Below are 27,778 nucleotides of genomic sequence, written 5' to 3'. Positions count from 1 at the left end.
CAAAAGTAAAGCAAGGCCCATGGGTGAACAATGGTTTCTTTAATGTTAGTTAAAGCACTAGATGTTGCCTTGTTCAACTGTTACATACAGGTAAGTGGCACAACACCTGACTGATTCTCCAGAGAGAAAATGTCTTCCTAGATTACATCAAAAAAATTAACATTTACACTTTTTAAAAGTCCTATTTTATGTTTAAAAAAAACATTTTCAAGATTTTCATTGTACTTTTGTGCCAACTGCCAGCTATCTTACAAATCACAGGTACAGCCCAGGAGGTAAGTTTTACCATTACCCTTGCGTAAGTATTAGTACATTTCACATTTCACTTTTTTGTCTTGAGTACTTGATACAATAAACTCAAACTCTTAAATAAAAATCATAAGAAATGCAGATGTTCTCATGGTTTTAAGCTACAGAATGTATTTCAATCTTTAAACATTCGGGATTCTGGCAGTTTTATTTGCTACAACTACTTTTATTTCAAAGAACAATGTAAAATACAGTTTTAATTGAGGATTAGCAGTTCTGTGTAATCTGAAGGAAAAAATGAACTACAAGTTAGATAATACTAAAAATATTCTGTCAAGATCTTCTCCTGTATCAGAAGTACTAATTGCCAATGGAGCTTGTCAGATGTATTACCGTCAGATGTTTCCGACACATCAGGCAGGAAAAATAAACACATTTTGCTATCTAAAAAATAACTTTATTGCCATATATAAGGAAGTAAAAAACAACTTAGGAATTACAACATTACAGCTAAACATGGAACCAAACACTACAGTTGTAGTGAACAAGCAATGCTATGTGAGAAATTAAGCTGAAATTTTTCTGCATTTCCTCAGACTGGTATGAACACAGACCAGTCAAGTGCACCAGTCAGTGATGAAGGAGGTCAGCCACCAGCTGACAACCAATACTTGCATTAGGATCAAGCCCTCCAGCTGAAAAAAATCTTGAAGGTATTTAAATTGGAACTAATTTATTAAGTCAAAGAGAAGTTATTACTGTTTGAAAGATTACTGTGGCAGGAAAGCATTCTACAAGAGATGAGGACAGGAACAGTGTGGCAAATGCAAATCTACATGCTTTTGTCTCATCATTACAAACGAAACCTCATTTTTTGCTGCACCCTAGAAAAACTATGGTCAGACTTTAGAATATTCTGGTGTACATTCACAACAGTGTGCATTAGTCAGGATCTCAAATGAAATCATCATCCGCTCCAAACCAAAGAGCCTGAAAGCTTCTTTTTATCATAGTGTGGGATCTAAGTATCACCTTAACTAGGTCCACAGGTGTATGAAATTTAAAAAAAAATTTTACAAATAATTATTAAAAGCTGAAGTATGCCATGCCCTTTTGGGAATATAGGAAGCTAAACTGAGTAAACTGGAAAAAACAAAAACAACTGCAGCATGTGCAGCATCACAGCACTAGGAACGTGGCCTATGTAAACTGGCTTTTGCATGTTTTAAAATATTGATCCCCTGAGGCCTGCTTCAGTTAAAGCTGGTCTGAAGACATTATGCACTTATAGGAAGAGGGCCCAGGTAATAATTCCTTTTAGCCTGGAAGTAAAGTAAAACCAAATTAAAAAAAACAAAACAAAACAAAAAAACCCAAAACCAAGTAAACAAAAAACCCCACAAAACCAACTATATCTCACTGCCACGTTAGGCAGGTTTACAGCAGGAAGTGCTGGGAGATGGGGAAGAATAGTTTTATTCTGAGGAAGCTGTGTGACACTGCTTATACATACTTCCAATATGTATAATTGTAAAAATTTTAGTGAAAATTGAACACAGCAAAACCTACTGGACTAGAAAAGCCTCTGCCTTCAAGCTGAGGACTGAGTACTCTCATCTGCATTCCAGGAAAACTGTGTCTTTGTTTCAGCAGTGGAGAAGAGACAGCTTTCCCATTCCACATAATTCACTCAAATAAAAAAAGCTTTTTACTGTATTCTAGGAAGTCAGCAACCACTTGCAAGTGTGTATAGTTCCTAGCTCATTCAACTTTTATAAACACTGTAGGAAGAGTATAGACTTCAGGAGACAGAAAAAACACTCTCACTGAAGTCGCTTCAGCTACTCTGGTAAAAATAAAAGTACTTAAATGATGCTTTATTTAAGCATCAATCGACCTAACTTAGACCAAGAAGTAAAAATGTCATTCTCTGGACACCTGAACTGAAAATTGAGCAAATATCACACTCTGCGCATTTAGACCTTGTTAAAGCACAAACATCGATAACCTGCAACTAACAGGCATACTTCACAGCTCATTGTAAAATCAAGCTATGGCTTCCAGAGCTTGAGGAGGCCATCTTCACTGTAAGTGGCAATCAGGTTCTGGTGGGGGTGATGAGCAATGCCAATGACATCTTTTTCATGAACCTAGAGAATAAGCAGAAAGATGCATCAGGAGATCCTTACTTTAGCAGATTCAAGCCAAAAGTTCTCTTCAAACAAGAACTACAGGAAAGCTGGATGGAGGTTTAACATGCTTTGTGCACACAGCAAAAGCAGAACATAAGCCCCCACTATTAAGTTCCAGTTGCAAACAATTTTTGTGACATAGCAGTTACTTTTTGTTGGGCATAGGAAGGTTAAGTGAAGGTTTACATCCACTGAAATCCACGACATCTAAGTTTCCCCGTTAAACTTAGCCATTCAAGCTGGTATTCCTCTTTAGTTCAATCCAAGGCAAATTTAAGCCTGCCATCTTTAAATCTGACAGCTTGGTCAAGTTCTCCATCAACGGGGACCCAAGTCAAGGCATGCTCTAGTTCAAATAAGTTTGAACCAATTCACTCTTGGCTTGGTGGGTAAATATATTCATAACTTTTAAAATCAAAATGGTTCTAGAAAAACTTTAAGACATTCTACAGCCAAGTGTTCTGCAATGCATTTGTTACCAATCACGGCTGCTAGAAGTGAAAGATTCCTTGGTACGAGACTTCTCCTTATGGACTTCATAAATAACAAACATGTAGATCATTCTTTTGTTTAGAAACCTACAAAAGCTCAAAGCTAATAACTTACAGTCAGCGTTCTCTCCAGCTTGCCCGTCACTGTGCTAAAGCAATAGAGCACAAAATCTTCGCCAACACAGTAGATCCATTCGCCACGAGGTGAAAGCGCACAGCAGACAAAGTCACCACCTTCCCTCTTACCAGAGCTAAAACTTCTCACAATCTGTAAAGACACCCCCCCAAAAATATTTAGGATTAAACTTCAGGACATCATTACGATGTTCAGGGCAAAAATATTTAGGCAATTCTAGGTCTGTTTAGAACTCAAGATCTCTCCGTAGCTGCAATCACTTTCTGCAAGACAAGCTGTTCTACAACCCGGGTACAGAACAGTTTGTCGTGAAAGCAAACTGGAGAAATCAGGTTTAACCCAAGGCTAGGTAATTAACTAGGTTTTTGGCAGTCTTAAAATGACACAGAGAGAGAGAGACTTGAAAGAAGACTGGTAAGATCACATACTTGTCCTTGCATATTCATAATGACGACTGTATTCGATCTGTTGCAAACAACAAAGTGTTCCGGGTTTTTAGGCAGCAGAATGACACTGTTCACAGTAATGTCTGTCCCAGCAGTGCTGCCAAGAGATTTGAAGGTGTTTGAGCACTCTGTCGTCTTCACATTCCAAACCTAGTAAGAAAAATAAATGTAAAACCAATTAGCTTTAAAAAATTAAACGAAACTCAGCTGATTCAGGATACAGGATTCAGATTTTTTAAGGCTTCTGAAGGGAAATATGAATTCCAACAACTGAAGTTTAAAGCAGATTAAAAAAAAATAAGGTATCACATCTATTTTGAAGTGTGGACACCATGAACAATTTCACTACAACTGAACTGAAAGTGAATTTCCATTATCCAAATTCAGCCTGGCTCGCTTTCATTAAGCATATTCCCTGAGGGGTAAGTCCAGCCTTGCTTTATGGTTTTCGCTAGTATCTGTGAATATACATGAGGCCTCTGCACATGCAATTTGCTTTACACAAGACAGACATGAAAACTAAAAAAGCAAAGCCTCACTGATATTGGCGCGTGCTGGTTTTGGCTGGGATAGAGTTGAATTTCTTCATAGTAGCTAGTATGGGGCTGCATTTTGGATCTGTGCTGAAAACAGCATTGATAATACACAGATGTTTTCATTATTGCGCTGGTGAGGCCGCACCCGCGTTCAGTTTTGGTCCCCTCACTACAAGAAGGACATTGAGGTGCTGGAGCATGTCCAGAGAAGGGCGACGAAGCTGGTGAGGGGTCTGGAGCACAAGTCTTATGAGGAGCGGCTGAGGGAACTGGGGTTGTTCAGCCTGGAGAAGAGGAGGCTGAGGGGAGACCTTATCGCTCTCCACAACTACCTGAAAGGGGGCTGCAGAGAGGTGGGTGTGAGTCTCTTCTCCCAAGTGACAAGACAAGAGGAAATGGCCTCAAGTTGCGCCAGGGGAGGTTCAGACTGGATATTAGGAAAAATTTCTTTACTGAGAGAGTGGTGAGACACTGGAAAAAGCTGCCTAGGGCAGTCATGGAGTCACCATCCCTGGAGGTGTTCAAGGAACGTGTGGATGAGGCATTGTGGGACGTGGTTTAATGGGCATGGTGGTGTTTGTTGGTTGACGGTTGGACTTGATGATCTTACAGGTCTTTTCCAACCTTAGTGATTCTGTGATTATTGCTGAGCAGTGCTGACACAGAGTGAAGGCCTTTTCTGCTTCTCACACCATCCCACCGGTGAGTGGGCTGGGGGTGCACAAGAAGCTGGGAGGGGACACAGCCGGGACAGCTGACCCCAATTGACCAAAGGGATATTCCAGACCATATGATGTCATGCTCAGCATACAAACTAGGGGGAAAGCTGGCTGGGAGACCGCTGCTTGGGGACAGGCTGGGCATCGGTTGGACGGTGGTGAGCAATTGTTTTCATTTGCATCACTTGTCTTTCTTGGGTGTGGGGTTTTTTGGTTGTTGTTGTTATCTTCCTTTTCATTCCAATTTTTATTATCATTATTGTTGTTGTAATTATTATTATTTTATTTAATTCCATTTATTAAACTGTTCTTATCTCAACCCACAAGCTTTCTCACTTTTACTTTTCTGATTCTCCCCTCCACCCCGCTGGGGCAGGGGGAGAGTGAGCAAGCGGCTGTGTGGTGCTTAGTTGGCAGCTGGGCTTAAACCATGACACAGTGGGGGGGACATCCCAGCTTAGAGCTCCTTCAGGCTAACACCAGGCTGTTCTAGCTGTTTAGAAACAGGAAATGGAACTGCTTGTTTAATATTTAAAATAAAATGTAACTCACCATCTGTGGAATATTTTTGCTCCCTACAGAGTGGTACAATCAAAATGTAACATACCATTTTCTTATGCTATTCCCATGACTGGTGCAGTCTAGCAAAAAGTGCAAGTTTGAAGTAACACCCCATTTAATATAAGGAAAATCTATCACACTCTCCCAGGCCACATCTATAAACCAGATCTGTTTACTCACCCCCCATGCACTGCATCAATGCCCTACTTAATGTTGCTGTTTCTATATTCATGTATTTATTTATCATTAGTCAGTAATTCCCTATACACAACAATGCTTTACTCCTCTTAACTACTACACACTGATTAGTTCTACTCTTTGCTGAGAGTAGAAGCCAAACCTATCACTTCCACCATCAGTTTCATTAATGCTAGATTACCTAGCTTACATGGCAAGGGACTCCTAAACACCAAGAAATGAGCAGGTTTCCAACACAGTAAGCAAGAAAATGTCATTATTTCAGACAAGGGAATCCCCACATTCTAGGCCAACAGGTGTCACAGTCAATTCTATTTCTAGAAAAAAGCAGGAACAGGGAGGTAAGTACTGCACTTATGTCCTCCTTTCATAAATACAGCAGAAACAGGCTCTGCAGCAGTCTGTAAGCACTGTATGAAACTTAATCAGTTCTTCTTTACACCAATCTACAGCAAAGGTCACAAGCAGAAAGACTTACTATTGCAGGTAACCCCAAGTCCTTCTCCAATGACTGCAACAGTTACAACAAATCAGCTACAACATGCAAAGAGTCTGAACATGTTATTTATGAAGGGTAAATGCTGTCTTACCTTCACTGTGCCATCAGAAGATGCACTGATAATATAGTGGCCGTCCTGGGTAAAAGTAGCTTCATTGACGAAGGAAGAATGACCACGGAATTCCTTTAAAGTTTTTCCAGATTTTAAACCATGAATCCTGTCAACACAACAGAGGTCACAACTGAGTGAGCAACTCGGGTAGTCTGAAGCACCCTCTGGCTTCACCATATTTTAAATCTGAGATACCTTTGATAGGCAACAATAAAAAGTGCTAAAAATCTGCAACCCATAAGCCTTTATCACAAGCCCCTTTCATCAAAGACATTATGTGTTCCTGTGAAAAGCTCAAAGAAATACCATCAACCTTCAGCCTCAAGGACCTGTATGTAATATGTACAGTGTATATTAGAAGACAGGACTATGAAAGGGGAAGCTATGAAGCTGACAGAACAAAAATTAGAGAATTAATTTTGGAAGTCTCTAGTCCAACAGACTCCTCAATTTTAAGTGAGGTCAGCTTGCTCGGGGCCTTGACCAAGGCCTTGTCCAGTTGAGTTAAGAAAAAATCTTGCCCTACACCCAGCCAGAATTTTTCTCTTTTGCAAGTTGTTGCCATTGACTCTTACTGTGCAACTCTGCGAAGAGTTTGTTCAGTCATCTAAAAGAAAATTACATCACTAATCTGTATCAGCCTTAAATAGTAGTACCTAATAGCTAGAGAAATATGTTTTTCAAGCAGAAATCTGAAGCCTTCAGAATGAAATTCCTTATTCCATTTGAAGCTTGCTGTCCTTGATTCAACATCCAACCTTACATAATTTCAACTAAAATGTGTATGCTATAGTTCACATATATCAGGATTTAAACAGATTAACATCTCTCATTAAGATGTTTCGTAATGCCTGTTCACTGTGCAGTTGTCTCCAGATCCACACTTTTCTTCATTTTCACCTAAAGCAGTACCATTGGTACCATTGAGCTTTACAGTACAGGCAAGAGCCCAGTGCTATTAAACATATTACATAATCCCATTCATTTGAACATAAAATCTATACAGTCATCAAGCACTGGATCAATCTGATTCACAATGCAAGTCCCATATCCTGCAACTCAATTCTGAAAAAGACAGATGAGGAAGTTGGAAGCCTTAACAAACCAGACAGATGGACTGAGAGAACCTCACAATGTTGAGAACAGATTGTTGCAGAACCACCTCAGGCATCAGAATCAAATGGGGGCTGACGGCCTGCAGAGGAGGTCTGCAGCAAAGGACCTGGCAGGTCTTGGGGAGAAGAAAGCGAAAGCCAGCAGTGTGCTGTGGCATTGAGGAAACCCAGCCACACACCAGATGCATTAGGAGAGGCACAACCTATGGACCAAGGCTCCCCCCTTGTACCTCTGCAGGACTGTGTCCAGTTTTGGGCCCCCACTAAGAGGCCACTAAGATGGCCAGAGGGCTGGAGCACTGAATGCATGAGAAGAGAGGCTGAGGGGACTGGGCATGTTCAGCCCATCGAGGTGAAAGTTCAGGAGCATCTAACTGCTGTCTTCCATACAGACAAAAAAGTTAATGAAATTATTATTAAGTCAGAATAGCCCCAAAGAAGAAAAATAACTGAACTAGACAAAACTGATCTAAGCTGCTTTCAAGTGCAGCAAAGTGTCTGCGTGGCAACAGCAGAGCTTTGTTGCAAAACAAATCTACCCAGCAGTGAGCAAATTCCACTCAGTAACACGACACCAAATAGGCGCAGGATCAGAATTACTGCACTACACAAATGTTAAGCAACACTTTCCAGATGCTAAGAGCTGCAGGAACAGGAGTTTGATGAGGTTGCTGCCCATGTGGTAACTTAGATTAAAACAGAGTTTGAGTATTGTTGTGACTATTTCCTAGTATTAGAAGTTACAATTAACTTTCATTCTTGCTTTTATCCACCCTGCAATGATCCTTGGGGAAAAAAAGAAGGAAGCAAACGAAAAAAAAAAGAAGGAAGCAAACGAAAAAAAAAAAGAAGGAAGCAAACGAAAAAAAAAAAGAAGGAAGCAAACGAAAAAAAAAAAGAAGGAAGCAAACGAAAAAAAAAAAGAAGGAAGCAAACGAAAAAAAAAAAGAAGGAAGCAAACGAAAAAAAAAAAGAAGGAAGCAAATGAAAAAAAAAAAAGAAGGAAGCAAACAAAAAAGGATATCTAAGTCCTTACTAAACACCTGAAAAATTGTAACTATGGTTATATATGATTAACATCACTACCTAACAAGATTTTACAGAATAAATGGAATCAGATTATTCTCAGAGGTGCACAGCTAAAGGACAAGAGGCAAAGGGCACAAGTTACAAAAGAAAAAAAAAAACAAACAAAACACCATCTTTCCTTATGTCTAAACAGGATTTTCTCTGAGACGGTTGTACAGCCCTAGGACAGATGCCAAGGGCATCTCCACCCATGACGATTTTGAGAACTCAGTTGGACAAGGCCCCGGGCAAGCTGTCCTGAAAGGCTGGTTGTGCTTTGGGAAGCATATTGGACTAGAGACCTCTAGAGGTATCTTCTAAATGAAACTATTTTATAATTTATGCCTAGTCTGCCTTACACAGGTTGCATAAGTGCTTGAGCTTTCTTAGAGCACAGATGCAAGCCTATCCACCTTCCTACCTGTCCCACAACAATCCATTGCTTTATCATGTTGTTGCTTAACAGATTATCTGCACACCAGGGAAGCTGCAGTAACCATATGCATTAAGTCTTAGCATGTGGAAAGTGTCAGGTAATGCCAAGTTTGTTCAGTTTAGACCAACCACATTAAGAGGTATGTACTGCCCTGGATTTTCTGCAGACAGACCTCATATCCAACCACTGTAACTGAGTTGACACACTATCAACTTGCTAAACTACACTAACTGGATTGCCCACCAGAGCAACTCCAAAGTTTGTAGAAAGACTCAACTCCCATTCCTGGGTTCCCAAGACCTCAGCTTGTGGGCCTTCAACATCATGAAGAGCTTCACTGCCCAAAAGAAATGCCACTGACATTGGGAAATTGAACTATACAGATTGGTTAAAAAAACCCACAGCTCATGCCCCAACATAGTGCTGGTGCTACAAAGCAAGGGATGGTTTGCATAAGAAATGGAAAGAATTCCCATGCCCAAAAGCAGAACTGCAGAGACAGCCTGGAGAAATGAGAATTATCTTTTGAGAGTGGAAAGAAAAATGATCCTGTCTTTATGGCTCTTTTTCATCACTGAAAAGGTTTTTTTCTCTTGCCAGCATAAATGTATAAACTGTGTGGCCACATGATTTTTCTCTAACAGAGACTCCAAAACAGTGGTACATATCAGAGAATCGTGGAATAACTTAGGCTGAAAGAGACCTCAGAAAACCTCTATTCCACTGCTCTCCTCAAAGCAAAGTCAACTTACAAGTCACTCATGGTCTTGTTCAATTTAGCTTTGAAAGTCTTCAAGGGTTGAGATTCCCCCCGCCCCCCCCACCTGACCCAGCTCTCTCAGCATTGTCCAAGCACTGCTTCTTTCTCAAGGGAAAGAAAAAAAAGTTTTTCCTTCTATACAATCGGAATTTCACTTCCTGGAGGTTGTCCCTTGTAGGAACTGTGCACTTGAGAAGAGTCTGGCATTGTCTTATCTATGCCTACCTCTAGATGAGGCAACTAAGTCCCTTTCTCGACCTTCTTCTTCCAGGCCGATCAGGCCCAGCTCTCTCAGCCTCCCCTTATACACCACATACATCCAAAGAGATACTCAGATCAGAAACCAGCACCCTAAAGCACAGGAAAGGCTGTACTGCCATTTCCAGATACAAATTGCCACTCCTGCTCTTGAAGCTTTCAGGGTTCATCAGCCTGGCTGTCTTCCAGGGTTGGATCTCTAGTATTACATGTCAGACTGCTGGGAAGAACAGATGCCCAGAAAACATTTTCTTTGGGTCCTTCTTCTTCTTGTTCCCACTCTAAAGGAAGTTCTCTGGATCCAAGAGAGATAGAGGGGTGGATCTGGGGGCTGGGATTACAGAGATGGATTCAGGGTGTGAGCTGGGACAAGAACCCTTTTAAGATACAGGCTGGCAATGCATGACTTAGACAGGAAGCAGCAACACTACGCAAAGTGATTGTCCCTGAATGTGTAGGGATGCACCTTATCTCCTGTCACTCACATGCAGCTCACAGGGACACACAGACCCTTACGGGAGAGTCATGACTACTGCTAACTGAGATTCCCAAGCACTTTTGGAAACTTTGCTTTACTCAGCAACTATCAGGAGGAAGCAGAGAAGATGCACCAAAATACTTAAAGCTGCTCTCAGAGGGCTTCTCTAGATAGTAGAAAAAGAAGAGCCCGTGATATTGCTTCACAAGCAAAATAAACTGGATGGAGCCAACTACTGTCATGTCATCTACTAAAGCTAGTGAGTATGATTAGGCTGTTTACGCTGTTTCAAAAAACGTCATCATCCTGTTATCCCCAGATCTTTTTTACCCTAAGTTTATTATAAAAAAATGTTATTTTGAACTGTTTCTTAAGCTAGGAGTCTCCCAGAAAGAAAACATGCAAGATCAATGTAAATGACAATAGAGCAGAAGTAGTACTTGGCCCCTAGCCCTGGAATAATGCAAGTTAAGCACGGTGAAAGGTCAAACTTTCGAACTGTTCCCCTCCAACCCTCAGCAGTCATGCTTTCCTATTAATACTAAAGCTCAATGCAAAACGATCAAATCCCAGGTCAAATGAATCTACATTCAAAAGTTTAACTGCTTAATGTGAAAATTCTGTTTTCTTTTCTCCTGCACTGTAGCTCACATATTCTCAGTTTATTTACCTGATTGTCTGATCAAAAGAAGCACTAAGAATTTGGCTGCTGTCTTTAGAGAAACTGAGGCATGTAACACCTTTACTGTGTGCTCGTTCAAATCTTCTCAGACACTGACCGCTCTGGATTTTCCACACCTGGAAAGGAAACAGCAAATGAAATAGAGTTGGTTGCTTTGTTATAAGATCACAGAAGCTTAAACATCAGAGCCAATATGTATCTGTTTCTGAGCCATGCTAAACTTCATTTGTTTTTATATGGAATTGCAACATTACTGCAATTGCAAGTGAATCTTTCTGGTCATGACCTCTAGCAACATACAGTACAAAAAGATCTGTACCTTGATCTTTCCATCTTGTGCTCCGGTTGCTAGCATTTCTGTATCTCTGCTGAAGCACATGCACAGCACTGCATCATCCATCATCATAAAATTATCTTGTGCCTGATACTTCAGATCCTAAATGAAAGAAGCAGCTCCATCAGCCAAAACAGCAAATTCAATGAAATATATTTTAAGGCAAAATGCAAAAGTTTATAACTTCAGTTATATTTTATGACCTATCATCAAGTAGACCTCACAGCCTTATAGTAAGAGCGAAGTGCTATTGTCACCATTTTAGAGGCAACAAGGATGATCCCGAAAGGTAAAAAAAAATGTTATCGCACAGGGAAGTCTATGACAAACCAGACAATTAAACCCATGTAAAGATTCCAGACTGATATTTGAATCACCTAAGCAGATATCCTTTTCAGATTCACAGTCCCCGAGAAATTAAAACAAAGTATAATCTCAAAGAATAAAACCAGGTGCTTTAGCCAATGAACTACCCATGTAAAGTAAGGCGCAACTTACCTTCCTAATCTTTCCAGTAGTGAAGTTCCATACTTCAATGAAACCATCAACAGAGCCAGTAACCAGATACTGTCCATCTGGGGAAAACCGAGCACACTCCACATGCGACTTCTGCCCAAACTGTTTTATAAAAGAATACAAATTAAGCCTAATAAGCAATTTAAAAGAAGCAACTCATTAAAACAAAACTGTAGTCTCATTTTGGTGGCAAAAATACTGTATTTTCTAAAGGTATGCATTCACAAACTTAAGGTACAAAAAAACCTGTCAATACCTACGTACTAGCACTTCAAAAACAAACAAAAAAACCCCGTCCTTTTGATCTGGTAATACCTGTGAAACTTATATCAAACAATCCATGCTTACAGGAGCAGCTGGATTGGTGGTCTTTGTGGTTTTGTTTTTGCAGTGAACTGTGTACGTTAACAAACACCTTTCCAGTACCCAACATATATCCTTAGCAGACTTCAGAAATTTCTGAATTAGTGCAAGTTGCTTCACTTGGAATTATGTTTCTCCCATGAAATTTTCACAGAGAATGTTCGGTATTTTTTACATACAATTTTTAAATTTTAATTTTTTAGATTTATAAATACAAGTGACCATGACAACTAAGTATAGAAAAAAGGTTTCACTCATCAATACAAAAATCCAAGATCAGTACTGGTGAACCAAACAAGTTCTAATAAAGCATTTTTACCAAGCTGCTACTGAACACAACAAATTGATTTCACAAGTTCCAACTCATGACTTCCGAAAAATATTATCTTCCACTCATTGTGAGAACTGGCAGAGCTACTACAGTGAACTAACACTTCTCACTGTACAGAACTACTTGGTGAAGTTGAAAAGCCTTCACAGGAGGAAACTGCCTATTCCATATCGTGAGTGTTGCAGGACAACTATGTCATTACAGCATAGTTTTCTTTCTCTTTTGAAATCTGTATGATAAAATCCTTAACAAGAAGATACTGATCATATTAGTAGACCTGGTATGTAGTAGTTCATGATCAAAACTTAAGTGGTTCACAGAAGCTAATATGCATGCACAGAAGTTTAAGACATGAATATTTCCTTGCACAAATAAAGAAGGGGACTAAGCAAACCACTTCTGAAAACTGAATGATTCTGAACTATGAAGTTGAAGAAAAAATTAATACATTTATGATATTCACAAATACCATTAGCACCCGATCTTGTTAAGGGACCTCATTTCAGACTCTCATGAAAGTCTACTGATCAGATAAAGTATGGAGAAGAAGTTAAAAAAAAAGCCCTGAGAGAGAGGGGGAAATTACTCACAAAAGAGAGGAATTCAGAAGGTTTACTCTCATCTCCCAACATAAAGAAAGGAACAAGCAGCAGTAACACACATAAAAAGCAAACACAACATCACCTTAATATGTCTGCTCAGCTGTGTGGGGAACTTTTCTTCTTCTACGTCTTTCACAGCTGCTTTGCCTCTGAACAAGTCGATTGTCATACCAGGAGGAAGCAGGCCCTGATGCTGCTGCCATTTCAGTGCCTTTTGAGGAGTTGAAAGCCATACAGTTAGGAATCAGATAACATACATCTTCCTTATCAAAACCTGCTTCTAATTAACACAATACAGGAATAGTTTCTTGTACTCTTACGAATTGTACACCTGTACCGTTTGAGACAAATAACACTGCAAACAATTACTTGAAACAAGACTTATCAGATTATGCTTCCTAACTCATGACCACAAACAGAACAGAACATTATTCCCAAATGATTTTTGCAAGCGAGAATGACGCAGGCCCACTCTTCTCATTCTACCTTCAGCATGCAGTATACAGTATGTACGCAGCATGAGTTCAATTTTGTGGTAATTTTAATTACATGACCTGTTGTCTATTTCCCTAGAACTACATACATTAAAATTAAGAATTACACATAAGCTTTCTTGGAAGGCACAAATCAACTTCATTCAAAAGACAGAATCTTATACCACCCTTTCAGCAGAGAGCTGCCTTCCATCACAGGACACACCTGTTATGCCAGAAGAATTTATTCAGCATACTTACAAGCTTAAAAAGTAAGATGGAAGCCACAAAACAGCAAAATACAGGAAATACTGTCTGCATAGAGCATCAACAAACACATTCTGAGAATCAAAAAAGAGTTGTAAGTACAGCAAGAGAAACAGTGTGTGTTAGTACGTACTTTGAAAATAATTTTCTCTATGTGCCAGGTATTTATTCCATGGGAAGAAATCTACTGTTGGAGTGCGGACTTTTCCTACAACTGCTGAATCCTTGCCACATGGAAAAAATACCATTTTTAACTACGCCACATGTAAATATGCAATATTTAAGCTTTACTTTTATAGAGTTGGAGAATCATTGTTAGTTTTAGGCACCAAAGATCTACAGAAACTGACATAGCTACTAAAATATTTTTCAAGCATTACCTGCCCCAACAATGCCATAAGACGAGATGGAGGTACCACACTGACTTCTCCAGCTAAAGCTTGTGCAATAGCAGCTCTCCGCTTCTCTTTGCTGCTTCCATCTGGGTATGCCTAGAGAGAAGTTATTTTTATGAAGTGATTCCTCTAAACTACTTTCCATAAAAACATTCATTGCTCTGAACTGAGGCCCCTTCCAGATTAATTTTCTATTAGGCCTTCAAAACAGCCCTCCTCTTTAACACCAGCCTGTGAAACATGTGGGATATGTTTTAACTAAAAATGTCAGACTGACATAATCAGTCACAAATAATGCCTTGTTTTTACTGTTGTTATACAACAAAAATTTTATTTACAAAATGTAAATTTTCTTCTGCATATATAAGACACAAAAAGCAAGGCACAGATGTCAGCCTGTGGCAGGAGACAGGTATAAATCCCCAAACTCCCACCTACAGCACGTTCTCACTCCCAGAATGGAAAAGAAAAGATGCTGTAAGCCATTAGCAACTTGGACTGATGCTAGGGGTCAGGCAAGACAGCATCACAAGGTCTCTAGGAACAGCGTAACATACCTCACGAGGATCAAAGTAAGATCTGGCCAGAAGGTTTTCAAGATGGATGTACCGCTCTGGCTGAGTTTGTTTTAGCATGATCATGGGATCTGTTTGTCTCAGGAGAGACCTGGCAGCACCTAGCTCCCGGAGCTCAATCAACTCCAGCACAACCTGCATCAAGAGACAAACATCTGCATCAGCAAAGGGTAAGCGGAAAACTCCAGAAAGGGGCTTCTGCCCAGACCAGAAAAGTCCGTACACAGCCTGCACTCACTCACCTGCTCATAGAGATCAATGAGGGTCTTGTCGGGCAGCTTCAGCGACTGTATGGCTTGCAGCACTGTGTCCCAATGCCCGCTGTTGATGTCAGCCACAAAGCTCTCAATACTGTCCACAGTGTTGAGGGACACTGTAGTTTCCTCCTGAAGAGTGGCGAGGGCTCGGTGCAGGCTGTTTTCCTTCAGGTACTGCATGATCAGACGGATCACACTGCAGGGGAACAGATCGGAGTCACGACACCAGCCCCACGGGCTACCCTTCCCCGCGGTCCTCCCCAGCCGCGGCAGCCCCGTCCCGCGCGGGTGCCCAGCCGTGGCGGAGCGGGCACCTCCAGCCCCGCGACCGCAACCGCCCTCATGTCCCCCGACCACCTCATGGCCGGACCCTCCCCCAGGGCCACACCGCCCTACCACAGCTCCCACGTCGGTCCGGCTGCACCCCGCCGCCGGGACCGCCACCAGCACCGCCACCCCTCCCCGCCGCCGCCACACTCACTCAGAGGACTCGATTTCGATCGACATCTTGAGCCGCCGTCACCGCTCGCGAAAGGCCCTCCGCCGCCTCCACCACAGCTTCCTGCCTCACGTCCCGCCGCTTCCGGTACGCGCCACGCCGCCCGGGGTCGCCCCTCCCACCTGACCCGGGGCTTACGTCACGTGCCGGAGGGGGCGGGGAGCCAGCGGCGGACATGCGCACTGGGACAGCCCCGCGCCACGGGGGCGAGGCGGATTGTGCGCCCCTTGGCGGTGGTGGGTCGTCACCGCGGGGCCTGCGGAGGGGGCGGGGGCCTCGGGCCGGGCTGAGGGCGGGCCGTGCTACCAGGCCCGAGCTGGGGCCTGGGTGGTGCCGCGGGGGTGGGGTGCCCGGGGCCCGCGGACCCGTCCTCGGCAGTGCCGGGAGACCCAGCAGTCTCCCTGTCCTCGTTGCTACTCATCAGGTAGGTAAGCTGGAGTGAATATTGTGCTTAAGGCCTGTGGTGTAGCACGAGCCAAACGCAGGCTTCGTGGAAGTGGAATTACTGGTGAGCCGACTATAGTGCTGACCTAGCCAGGAAGGCTGAGAGACAACACATGAGAAAAAAAGCCCCAAAAAGCTTGGGACCAATATTCTCCCCAGAGTGGCTGAAAGGAACTGAAAGGTTGGGTGTTTTTTTCCTGTCCCTCAAAACAGCAGCACCTGAAACAGAACAGCAGCTTCAGTGACACAGCAAGTAAAACATCAAGGCAAGAGCACTAATGTAAGTTAACCTGCATAGTTAGTCTGCAAGTTGGCTTTCCAGTGTTGTTTTAGAAGTATGGTCTGCTCCTTCAGCATAAGCCTTGTTTGAATGTTTTACAGTTTGAATACAGAACTCAGGTTTTCCAGCTGGTTTCCCACAGAGCTGCAGCACACCCACTGTCCTTCACTCATCAAGACTTCAGAAGATTCCCTGCCGTGACACAGACATGGCGGACTGCAGGTCAGGCCTTGCATGATGTGGAACAGCTCCTTGGCCACCTGCTTCTTTGCATGTGCAGGTTTGCAGATGCAAACCAGGGATCTTACTTGCTGTTCGCAAGCCTGAAGTCAGTGTGAGCTCTGCATTTCAAGAGTGTGGTCATGTGTGAAAGAATGACACTGCATAAAGTAGTATTTCATTAGTAGGGAAATTAATAGCGTATCTTGGCTGTTTTAATTACGGACTAAGAATTTGAAAAATGCTGCAGTACCAGGCAGAGCCCTCCAGTGGCGAGGGGGTACATGAGAGACAACTCTCCTTTAAACATACAAAGGGTGGCTGTGGCAGTCCATCCATGCTGCTTGGACTCTGACCAAAGCCAAAAGCCTTGAAGCTCCAGTTAATGCTAGAGGATAAGTAAAGCTGACTGTCCCTCCTGGCTGCATGTAGACTTAGGTGGCCTTGCTGGGAAGGGAGCTTCTCACTCCCTGGGCAGCACCGACGATCTTGCTGCTTCTGTCTCCCCAGCATGGGATATTTTCCACCAGCTCCCAGTAAGTGCCAATACTGGTGCCAGACTGCCAGCACATGGGGATGTGAAATCCGCTGTGCTCAGCCCCTCTTGGATGGACTTGTTCCTTGCTGTTTATTTAGGCTTAGCGTACAATTTGCTGGATGAGCCATGGAAAATAGAGACGTGTGTGAGAAACTGCCGGCCTTTGCCAAAAAAAGCTGTTCTTTGCTGTCTCTGTCCCCAGAGTGTTTAAGAAAGTAATCCAATAGTGTAAAGTTGAAAAAATAGTGAGTGAAGCACACAGCTAACATTTTGCATGCTGTTGTTTCCTCTCCATGATCCCAACTCATTTTTTTTAACTGCTATTACAGAGGTAAGGGGATTACTGCTGGGAAGTATCAGTTAATCATTACAGGCATATTTGTTTTCAATGACAGGTGTATTTATGTCTGTGGAAGGTTGCTTTGAAAACAAGTCTGATCCAGACTGTAACAAAGCAAAGCCGTAAAATACAAAGATGGCAGCTATTTTTGTACTGGCAGCACATAGGATATCTGGCTCAATCTGTCAGTAAATTCAGCTGGTGCTCTCTTGCCTGCCCTCCCTCCCATGTTACTGGCCTCTAGCAGGGAAAGCCAAACAGGCAGGCTACCTGGTCCTGAACCATCACAGTCCTCAGGATGGCATTCTTCTGAAAAGTGAAACCGGCACAGGAACGCGCTAACAGACTGGATGGATGTTGGTGGTATATGCCCCATCTGGCCTTCCTTCCCTGATAGCTGCAGAGGGAGGCAGACACCCCAGCTAAACCTCTGAGAAAAGGGTCCCGACACACCCAAGTGCTGCGCAAGCACACGAGAAGCAGACTTTAGCTTTGTGGCTAGACACAGCTACGGCCAACCTGATCTCGTGCTGGCAGCAGTGCTGCATCTGGAGACCTCCAGAGGTCCTTCCAGCCAACACTCACAGGATGCCAACTCTGGCGGAGCATTACATAAGGGAAGGAAAGGTTTCCATTTTATATTTCGGCTCCTCTGGGAAGTGGATGGGGAGATAAACAATGGCTGCAGTTAGGCAGCACGGATGATCTGCAGCAAAACCGTGAGTTGAACCTGGTCCTCATCGGTCCCAGACGCGCTCTTTAAGTGAGAGCTGTGCAAGTGCCTTGGAATCAAAATTTTTAAGGGAGGAATTTTACCTTTTTTCCTGGCAGAAAATTTAATAAAATACTTTTCAGATCCCTCGTGATTCAAAAGTACTCAGTTCTCTGAACTCCCCTCCTGCATGCCTCCTGCTCTCTTGCTTCCCTGGAAGAGCAGCTTGAGCACCAACCCAGGAGTGAGCTGTGCCTTACCCTGACCAGGTTACCCATCTGTAGTGGCTGGGGAGCAAGATGCAGGCGCTGGCTGGGGTGCAGAATCACAGCCCGCAGCTTAGGGTAGCTGTACATCCACGAGGACCTCACTTTCCCTGCCAGATGGTCGTCTGGCTTCATGTGCATCTGTCTGCTGCCTCACAGGCTGCAAGGTTGTTTCCTATGCTCCAGAGCTGTGCTATGGCACCAGGAGGCCACATAAGCTTATGGTGACAATGATGTCCTTTCTCTGCTCTCTGAATTACAGTCTAGTGAACTGCAGTAGAGTTTTGCTTTTCTCAGCTTCAGACCACAAGGACGGAAATGAGTCCTTCCGTCGAAGCGCATTTGCTGTAGTCTCAAAATAAGATGCACCCCTCTGAGGCCAGCATCTTGAGAGAGGCTGTATAGGGGAAACAGCCTGTGTCATTTCTGTCTCTCTGTTCTTGAGAATATTTTTTATGGGTCCCGAAAAAAAACCCCACCCCAAGACCCGTGTCTTGCAGGGAGAGACATGTAACTTGAAATTGGCATGCGGATCCAGAGAGTCCTTAAATCTGTGCAAAACCGAGCTTTGCTTCTCATTGCTGGTGAGGCAAACCACATGCTGGGCCATGTGAGGAGACACAGATTGGGGGACATTGTTATCCCTTCTGCTGGGCATCCATCGGGGAGGGATACGGAGAAGCTGGAGGGGGACAAGCAAACAGCTGCAAGGCAGGAAGGGATGTGGGGCACATGGCCTGCAGGCAGAGCTGGCAGGAGCTGGGCTTGGCTTGCTGGGCCAAGGGGAGGCAGGGCGGGAGTTTAACATCAGCCCAAAACTGCTGGAAGGGCAATTGCAAATGGCTGAAGGCTCTTTGGTAGCCTCAGCTGATGCAACGAGGGGCAACAGCCATGTGGCCCTGGGGGGTTTTAGTTGGCAAAACTCTTTTTCCAGCAGCCCTGGGACCAGGCACCAGGGAGGTGGGGATGATCCCTGTCCTGGGAAGGGGGTTTTAGCTGTGGCCACACGAAGCCTGGGGGGCTGGGAGAGCCTTGCCACTGGCAGGGCTTGGGCCAAGAGCCCCCCAAGAGCCCTGGCACTGCTGGGGCCCCGCGAACTGCACACCATGTTCTGGCTTTATCCGACCCTGGGCGGCACAGTGGGGAGGTTTGGTGATTTAGGCCTGTCTCTGAGAGATAGCCAATGAAATGTATCTTGGACTAATTAGGCTTTAGAGCTCAGGAACTCCGTTCCAGTTGCCTGGCCTCTGTTTTGACCCCTCTTTTCTTTGAAGTTCACAGAGAATAGCGGAAAGGAAATGAGAGGAGAGGCCCTGCTTTTCCTGTAAAATGCCTCATTCCTTATAAAATTGTTTGGCAGAAATCTCTTTCAGCTGGACCAGCTGAATACTTCAATACATGCCTGCAGTCATTTTCCTTCCTTGTCTCGTTCCTCTAGCTGCTCAGTCACTGTTCTGCATCAGTAAAACCATGGATGCACAGACAGAAATACTTCTTAAAGAGGTAGCAGAGAAGAACTCCAAAAGCGTGTTAGGGGCTCTGAGTTGCAGCAGCTGTGTTATTTCCTGTGCTGGCTGGAAGTGCACAGCACTGCGCAGTACCGTGGGGCCAGCTCCAGCTCAGCTCTGGGTTTTCAGACCTTTCTTCCAGCCAAGCCTGCTGGGACACATAGCTTCCAGCCTTTGCCAGGCCATGGAGAAACCACACCAAACATCCTCCCTCCTGCGTTAACATTGCATGAGGAGGTAAGCAGCCCAGGCATGGTGAGGGAGAAGCTTATGGAGTCTCAGATCTGTCCTGGGCACTAGGGATGTTTCAGAGCAGGGGGCAGCCGAAAGCCCCACGGGACGGCAGCCATATTCCCTCCCTCCCACTGTAATGCAGAATCGCCAGGAGGTCTTGTTAGGAAGGCATCTCTGGAGGTCTGTAGTCCAGCTGCCTGGTCCAAAGCTAGGTGAGGTTGTGCTGGGCCTTGTCAAGTTGAGTTCTGGCCACCTCCAAGGACCGACATGTGGTCTCTGAGATGCACCACCCTCACGTGGAAGAATTTTCTCATGCCTAGCTGGAATGTCCCATCCTGCAGCATGTACCCATTGCCCCATGCCCTATCCTTGTCTGCCTCTGAGAAGAGTCTGGCTTTGTTTTTTCCAAAACCACCATTTAGGCAGTGGATGACCCCTATGAGGACTCCCCAGTTGTCTCTTCTCCAGGCTGGGGAGGCCCAGTTCCCTCAGCATCTCTTCATACACCCTGTGCTGCAGCCTCATCACCACCTTGGTGGTCACTGCTGAACTCTCTCCAGTTTGTCATACCTTCCTTGTACTGGGTAGCCCTGAAGTGGATGCAGTACAGACATGAGTCTGCAGCAGCGCTAAGTGGTGAGGAAGGATCACCTCTCCTGTGCTGAACTTCTTGAACTTGCTTCTGGCCCATTCCTCCAGCCTGTTGAGGTCATACTGGGTGGCAGGCCTTCCTCCCGAAACATAGCGACCACTCCCACAGGTGACATTAGCTATGGGCTTTTTCTCATCTTTTCTTGGGATGGGTTGAAACACACCTTTCCACCAGATGTGTCTGCAGTGGGTTGGCAAGGGTTGTGAGAGCTGCCCAGGGTTTCCTCCTCTCTTGGCTGGGCACCCAGAGCGAGCTGTGGGAACCGCTGTTTCCCTGGAAGGTGGCCTTGCTGCAAAAGGCGGTTCACACAGAGTGTGGTTAGAGCTGGAGCCACTCTTACTTCTCCTTTTGAGAGGTGAAAGGACGTCCCGAGTGTGGTCAGAGATTTCCTGCACCTACGTTTGGTGGTGGGCCACCTGCAGTCCTTGAGCCAGACATTTCACATCCTTTTTTGGACAAAGCCTACCCCACTGCTGCGGGGACGAGGACCGAATCTGGCCACAGCAGGGCCTGAGCTCTGGTTTGGGTGAACAGCTGGTGATGTGGAGTCTCCAGCTTGTCCAGTGCTCCTCACGTGTGCCCGGGGGTCCGAAGACATCTGCAGTAGTGTGTCAAAAGCCCATTCTCAGACTGCCCACTGTCTTCATCTCAGCCCTCTAACTTCTGGCTTGGACATCTGGAAAGCACTTGACACCTTCCCTAGGCTGCAAGGAGCGGCTGACCTAAAGCTAGTTAGAGAAGGAGGATGCTGGAAGGAGGAGGCCAGAAAAGATAATGCTAGCACTGGGTTATGCAGGGAAGTTTTCTGCCATTTGCAGTGAGGAACAGCAGCTGAGGAGCATGGGGAGATCCAGAGCAACTTGCAGATGGCCATGCCGTTGCTGGAGTTCCCACAGAGGACAGCTTTCGGGTTCCAGTCCCGTAGTGTATCTGCATGCAATTAGCACAGAGCGTCTGCAGAAGCCACACATGCAACTATGCACCGGTGCAGGGGCACAGGCGTGCATTAAACCAATAGAGCTGCAGGCACCCCCATGCAGTTTTCACGGAGGTGCCCCCTCTGCTTCTTATCTGCATTGTTTTTGAAGTCCTAAACGACCTGTGATATGAGGCATTTATTTGGATGCATACAGAGTAGTGGAGGCCTCCTGAAGGAGTACTTAGGCTGTATCATCTTGGAGGGGGAGACCACGTTACAGATTTCTTTCTGAAGCTGAACCTTGCAGCTCGTTGGAGTGATTTTAACATGTGACTTGTGGCAAAACTGCTTCAAGGTTAGAAGTGTAATTAGAAATTAGGCTGAAAGGGCTGTTACTCACAAGCAAAAACTGATTCAAGACATTTGCCTTTCATTTTTAAGGACTGCAGGCAGGGGAGAACTGTGAGAAGAATAATTTCTATGTAACTGGAGACTAATCATGAATAATGACACTCCCTGGTGACGTTAAATAGGATTGATTATATTTAACTTGCAGGCTGTTATCTTTCCAAGTCGTAATCTTGGGCTGGGCTCCTGGACACTTTTACAAATGAGACGAGACCTGCTAACATGAGCTGCAGGAGTAAGGAAGGGACAGGGAATGGTGTTTGTGGCTTGGCAGGTGGCAGCCTTTCTTCAGGGTTAGCCCCAGTCCCGGTCCCTGCCTGGGGATTGTCAGCACCAGCAAGACACTCAGTCTGCTCTCCCGGGAGCAGTGGTCTCGCTGCTCCGTCACCAGTGTGAAATGCCTTTGCCCGTGACTGAGGATTGGCTCTGGAGTAAAACAAACCTTTTGGCAGCGCAGCAAGGCTCATCTGTGCCCGAGTTGCAGACTCAGAGGGCTGGGGTTTGATGTTACACGCTGGCCACTGTGCCTTCCTGTGCGGCATGAGAGGAAAGCATCCAGGTGGCTAGGATTTCAGGCACCAGTGGCACGAGCAAGAGCTCTCTCTTCAGGCCATTTTTCCCTGGCACACCAAACAAAAGCAGTTTCAGTGCCTCAAAATGTCCGAGCTGTCTGCCCTTCATTTGACTGTGTCTTTGCCTCTGGGTGTCTCTTGGGGGGGGGGTGCAGTGCAGGGGACCAGCTGCTGTCCCTTTGAATGCCAGTGTCCTGCTGGAGAAAGGTGTTTTCTCCCAGGTTAAGTGCGTGCAGGACAACCACAACTCCTCTCACCATCTGTGTGGGAGCCTGGGGACGGGGTAAACTTGAGGGACTGCTGCCAGGGCAGAGACACTCCAGCAGTCTGTACTGCTGCCAGGCTTGCGGGGGTTGGCCACGTGGGAGTTGGTGTCCTCTTGCTGCTCTGTGTGTAGCCTGAGCACAACAAACCTCAGAGTGGACAAGGCACACTTTGGAGACAAGCAGAATCCTCCAGTTAAAAGCATTTTTGTTTTTGGGGTTTTTTTTAAATTAATACCTGCAGTATCAGCATGCAGCAGGGCGGCTGGATGAGAGTCCAAGTATCCTGTCCCTGTCACTGAGGAGCACACACCTCACAGGGGCTGAAGTCAAAGTTTGGGAGTGTTGGAAATACCTGCTGGGACATTCCCCTTACTGTTGTTATAGCCAGGACCCCAAGCTGAGTAGGGAAAAGCCCATCTGCTCCTGGCAAAGGGAGAAAAAACAGCTACTTGACATTCAGAAAAAGCAAAGCTGACTCTGAGTTGTGTTCTTTGCCTGCAGAATACCCTCTAAGCCAAGACGGGAACGCCACAGCTGCCAAGGTGGGTCAGCTTGCACCCATGTCTCATAACAAAGACAGATTTAGCAGGTATTTGCACCTAAGTAGGTGCAAATAAATTCTTTTATTTGTCACAATGAGAGAAGCTGTAGTTATTGCTTAGCGATTTAATTTCAGTTATGTACCACAGACCATGTTTTGCCCTTTGCTGAGGAACTTAGTAAAGCACCTTCAGCCACTGCTGTTCATGACCAACTTGCCTCATCCAGATGGTTTCAGACCCCCAGCAGTACTGTTGGTGGAGCCTCTGGGGGTCTCCAGTTCATCCTCCCCATTCACATCAGGGCTGAGTGTGCTGAAGCAGCTCAGCTCAGCGGTGACAGGGGCTGGAGATGGCCCTAGGGTAGTGGAGGTGAACACCTGGGGCATCTCCTGGTGCATCTCAGGTGGTGTTCTCACCTATCCATCCATAAACCAGCTGGGGGACAGGGCTGAGCCCATGGTGACGTGCAGGGTCGCACACGACCCAGCAGCACAGGAGCCAGCAGGGCCCCATTAAGGTCTCCAACCCCGGCGCACAGCAGGTCTCTCCCCACCACGAGGTCAGGACAGCTGTGGCTTTGTGCAGCTGTGTCTAGGAACCCTCGCAAGGATGGAGACCTCCTCCCTCTCTGGTGCCCTGTCCCCATGCCCATCCAAGTTGTGGTGGCTCAGGTGGCAGATTCCTGTGCACATAACAGTGGCAATAAACACACCCACAGTACCTGCCTATGCTGAGGGTGTCTGCAGAGGCACACCATGCAGTGAGTGCTGGTTGTGGGTCTGATGTTCATGCTACAAGGCAAGGAGACCTATTGGAGACCTTCAAGATTTCCCAGCTTGGCTATAGAAGCCCTTGAAGCTGTCCTTGCTGTGAGCAGGGGTTTGGAGCTGAGCACCTCCAGAGGTCCCTCCCAACCTGAATTTTCCTGTGATTCTGCTGTCATTGCAGTTTTGCTTGGCTTTCTTTCTCATTCCTCTAAATGAGAATTTGTTGAGAACAAATTTGCCATAGCTCAAGCGCTGTTGTGGTGAGAAGGTTGTACATAGCCTTCTTCCTTTAATTGCCACCACAGGAGAGCTTTCTCCTGGCTTATACCAAAAGGGCAGATTGCCACCCAGTGTCAGACCCTTAACCACCTTGTGCTTTTCGGACTTGTTGGCCACATCACAGCACCACGCCAATACACAGAGGCCATGGACTCGGCAGAGGATCCAAGGATGGTCCTGGAGACTCGTTGCTGGCATTTAATGAAGAGTTTTGTACCTCTGTGGTGAGACGTGTGAAAGGGAGCCTCTCCTCCCTCCCAGCCCCACGTGGCCATGGGGAGTGTAGAGAGTCTGGCTTGGACTGTCTCCATCCTGATGTTCCTCTCACAAATATCACCATGACAGAGCACCGCATGCTCCAAAACTCTGCCCCAAGAACTGGGGAAGGCTTCTCCACTACCAGGATGCACCGCTGTTTTCTGGAGGCAGTGCTGCACTCGTGTTCACATGCCTGAACCAAGAAAAATGTCACAACAAATACCTATGCTGGCTGTGCTTCCCTGTGATGGGTGTATGACTTCTGTCAAGGCATGTTTCAGCTTCAAGCGTCAGTTTGCTCTTCTTTTACTGGAGGCTTTATAAATGGAACAAAAAAACCTGGGTAAGGCACCACCCCTCATCTGGAGAAACTCAGTTGACACATTTGTGGGGTAAAAATGGAAACAAAACGAAACAAGAAAACGCACCACCTGATACATCCAGTGATAACATTGCTCAGTTACAGGCTGGCTTCAGGATGCATGATAGCAAATGTTGGGAAAATGGTTATGGTAACCATTTCACAAAAGATTAACCTTATTGCTTTCCAATTGCTTAATTAAATTGCCAACGGCATCACATCTCAGAACGAACCTTGCTATGCAAAGTTTGACTAGTCAGGGAAATGATTATAAGCATCACAAGGAGTCTACAGGTAAGACCCTGAAGAAAACTGTGGCTTCCATTGTTTTCCTCTTTTGTAGATTGGATATTTCTATTTTTATTGCTTTTAATAAAAGTCTTCCTTTGCCAGGGAACATAAAAAAACAGAAGAAGCACTGCAACATGTTGGCAGACAAAAGATTAAGTTCTAGAAAACATGAATTTTAGATGTGTCTATATATATATCACACGCATGCATGTATATGTACATGTATACTTATGTTTTGTTTTGGTTTTTTTTTACAATGCTGGAAATAATCATTATGAGGGAGTGGCTGACGTGGTGGAAGGCAGAGCCTCAGTCCAGAGGGACCTCTCTAAATGGGAGGACTGGACCACCAGGATGCTCACAAAGCCCAGCAAGTAGAAGTGTCAGTGGTGCTTGGTGCACAGGGATGAAGGAGGCATAACCCTGAGCACTGGTCCAGGCTGGGAAGTGACTGGTGGAGCTGCTGGAGAGGACTTGGAGGTAACTCTGAACATGAGCTTGAACATGAGCCAAAAGTAATTCTCACTGTGAATAATGCAAACTGCTTACTGGGCTGTACGAGGAAGAGCACAGCCAGCCCAGTGGAGGGGTGTTGGAGACTCTTGTGTTTCTGTGAGTCCAAAAGGCTCTTCAGGACGATGCGTTATAGTAAAGAGAAATGGGTGATGATGCTAGCAAAGTGCAAGAAAGATTCCTTCACAACCCTCTGCAGACCTGCCGAGATCACGGGTTGTCAGACCATGGAAACCCAAGTGTTTCAGCAGGGAGACCGAAGTGGGCAGGTGTGCTGGCAGAAGACGGTGGGCAAGATGTTTTGCTGCGTGTTAGGCACTGGAGTGAACACTATACAGCTTGCTGGCATGGCCTAAATAACTCATTATTTGGATGGGGCAGCCATGAGAGCTATGCCAGGGTGCCGGGTGCCAGCAGCACTGTCTCTTCTGCTTCCTCCCAGGGCCATTGCTCCCAGCATGCTGGAAGGACAAAGGTTGGGGTGGGTCTTGCGACACAGCCTGTTCCTTTCTCAGTCAAAATGGGAGGTTTTTTGGCACTGTCTGCTGTTCTTCAGCTTATTCTTATATTTTGCTTCTGCTAGGCGTTGTTTTTCTCTGGAGGCCTGGGATCCTTGGCCACACCGTGTTTCCAGTGTTGCTCTTGTCGTTATCACCGTGGTTTCTGCTGGGTGGGTTTGTGTGGTACCATCTTGTGTTAGTGGAGCAGAGGTTGCTGAAACACTGGAGCAGTCTCTGCCCTGAGCTGTTGGTGCAACAGCAGCCCACGGAGTTAAACATTAGCAGAAGTTTCCCCTAAAGGAGGAAATAAGTATAGCTTTAGAGCTCTGCCTTTATTTTGTATTGTAGTCCCAGCAATACTGTAACTCTGACAGCAGGGGTTAGAAATTTGATTTGTTAAGACATTGCAATGTCATTATGTCTGGTGCTTTTTCAGAGTTTCCTGGATGTTACTTGAAACAGGATAATCACTTACTCATGTGCAACCAACGACCACATGGAAGCTGCTCACAAAAGAAGCCGCAGCCTTTGCTAACAAAGGAACTCCTTTCTGTTTTATTTTTCCAACCAGAATTCCCAAAATAATGTAATTAAATTTTTCCCTTTGTTCTGGCTTTTGTGTTTGCTGTCACTTACAAGCAACTCCAGTGAGAGGATGGAAGATACGGGACTTTGGTCTTAGAATAAGGACCTTGGTCTGAAGTTTTTCCTGTAGTTAATTATTCCTAGTCCAGAAATACCAGAATGGGGAAGATTTTTCTTCTTTGGACTCATTTGTCTAGTGTATTCACATTACCATAGATGGAATACTTTGGAGAAGATATAATAGAAGGATTTCAGTTTAATCAGGTCCAGGCACAAATTTTGGACCAACAGCTAATACAGCAGAGCATCAGCAACATCTGTCTCTTCTCTGCACTCAGATCCAAGAGGACTCGAGAGCTATTCAAGCATTTTTATGACAGGAAGATTTGCTTATTCAAGAACCGTTTCCCCTTTTCTCCTCTTCGGTTTTCCTTTTCTTCTCCCAAACGCAAATCATTATTAACACCAGGTCTGAAAAACATTTTTATGTTTAAATGTGAACCCAGATGGGCATTTGGTTTTGGGGATGTCAGTCAGCCAGGAATGCGTAATCAACGTGAGTGATTAATTACGTGCAGCATCTCCATCTGGTCGGGCAGCCCTGGGACCCTGGAGCTGGACAGGGTCAGGATTCCTGGGACTGAGAACCCAAAGCGGGGACAGGCCAGGGAGGAGTCAGCTTCCGAGCGGGGAGTGAAGCTCTGGTGAGCTGGGGTATAGCAGCTGGCACATGGGCACAGCTGGAGCGTAGGAGATGGGACGTGAAGAAATGCTGT

General features: G+C 45.2%; 1 protein-coding gene and 1 long non-coding RNA gene across 2 annotated transcripts; one reads left to right on the top strand and one right to left on the bottom strand.

The window, feature by feature from the left end:
* Positions 1-18: 18 nt before the first annotated feature.
* SMU1 (SMU1 DNA replication regulator and spliceosomal factor) lies at positions 19-15,581 on the bottom strand. Its single transcript, XM_059833403.1, has 12 exons — positions 15,531-15,581; positions 15,035-15,245; positions 14,775-14,927; positions 14,203-14,313; positions 13,165-13,293; positions 11,769-11,888; positions 11,256-11,372; positions 10,925-11,052; positions 6,119-6,245; positions 3,497-3,664; positions 3,048-3,200; positions 19-2,399 (listed from the first exon to the last, which is right to left on the bottom strand). Exons 1-12 carry the CDS (start codon positions 15,554-15,556, stop codon positions 2,301-2,303), a joined length of 1,542 nt encoding a protein of 513 aa, XP_059689386.1. The 5' UTR covers positions 15,557-15,581; the 3' UTR covers positions 19-2,300.
* A 319-nt stretch (positions 15,582-15,900) lies between these two features.
* LOC132320764 (uncharacterized) lies at positions 15,901-27,031 on the top strand. The gene is made up of 4 exons (XR_009484586.1): positions 15,901-15,972; positions 23,408-23,448; positions 25,684-25,884; positions 26,854-27,031. It is a non-coding gene; the product is annotated as an uncharacterized LOC132320764 (long non-coding RNA).
* Positions 27,032-27,778: the final 747 nt, after the last annotated feature.

Source organism: Gavia stellata, chromosome Z, assembly GCF_030936135.1.
Source record: "Gavia stellata isolate bGavSte3 chromosome Z, bGavSte3.hap2, whole genome shotgun sequence".
NCBI lineage: Eukaryota > Metazoa > Chordata > Aves > Gaviiformes > Gaviidae > Gavia > Gavia stellata.
The sequence above is the reverse complement of the archived record's forward strand: the minus strand, read 5'-3'. Positions and strand labels throughout refer to the sequence as shown.

What these genes read in the sequence shown, in the direction of transcription:
- SMU1 (XM_059833403.1), bottom strand. Translation starts at nt 15,556, where the DNA reads ATGTCGATCGAAATCGAGTCCTCTGA. An exon ending in CTACTGGAAAGATTAGGAAG is followed by an intron (nt 11,373 to 11,768) that starts GTAAGTTGCGCC and finishes TCTTTCATTTAG; the next exon opens with GATCTGAAGTATCAGGCACA. An exon ending in TTATGAATATGCAAGGACAA is followed by an intron (nt 3,201 to 3,496) that starts GTATGTGATCTT and finishes GTGTCTTTACAG; the next exon opens with ATTGTGAGAAGTTTTAGCTC.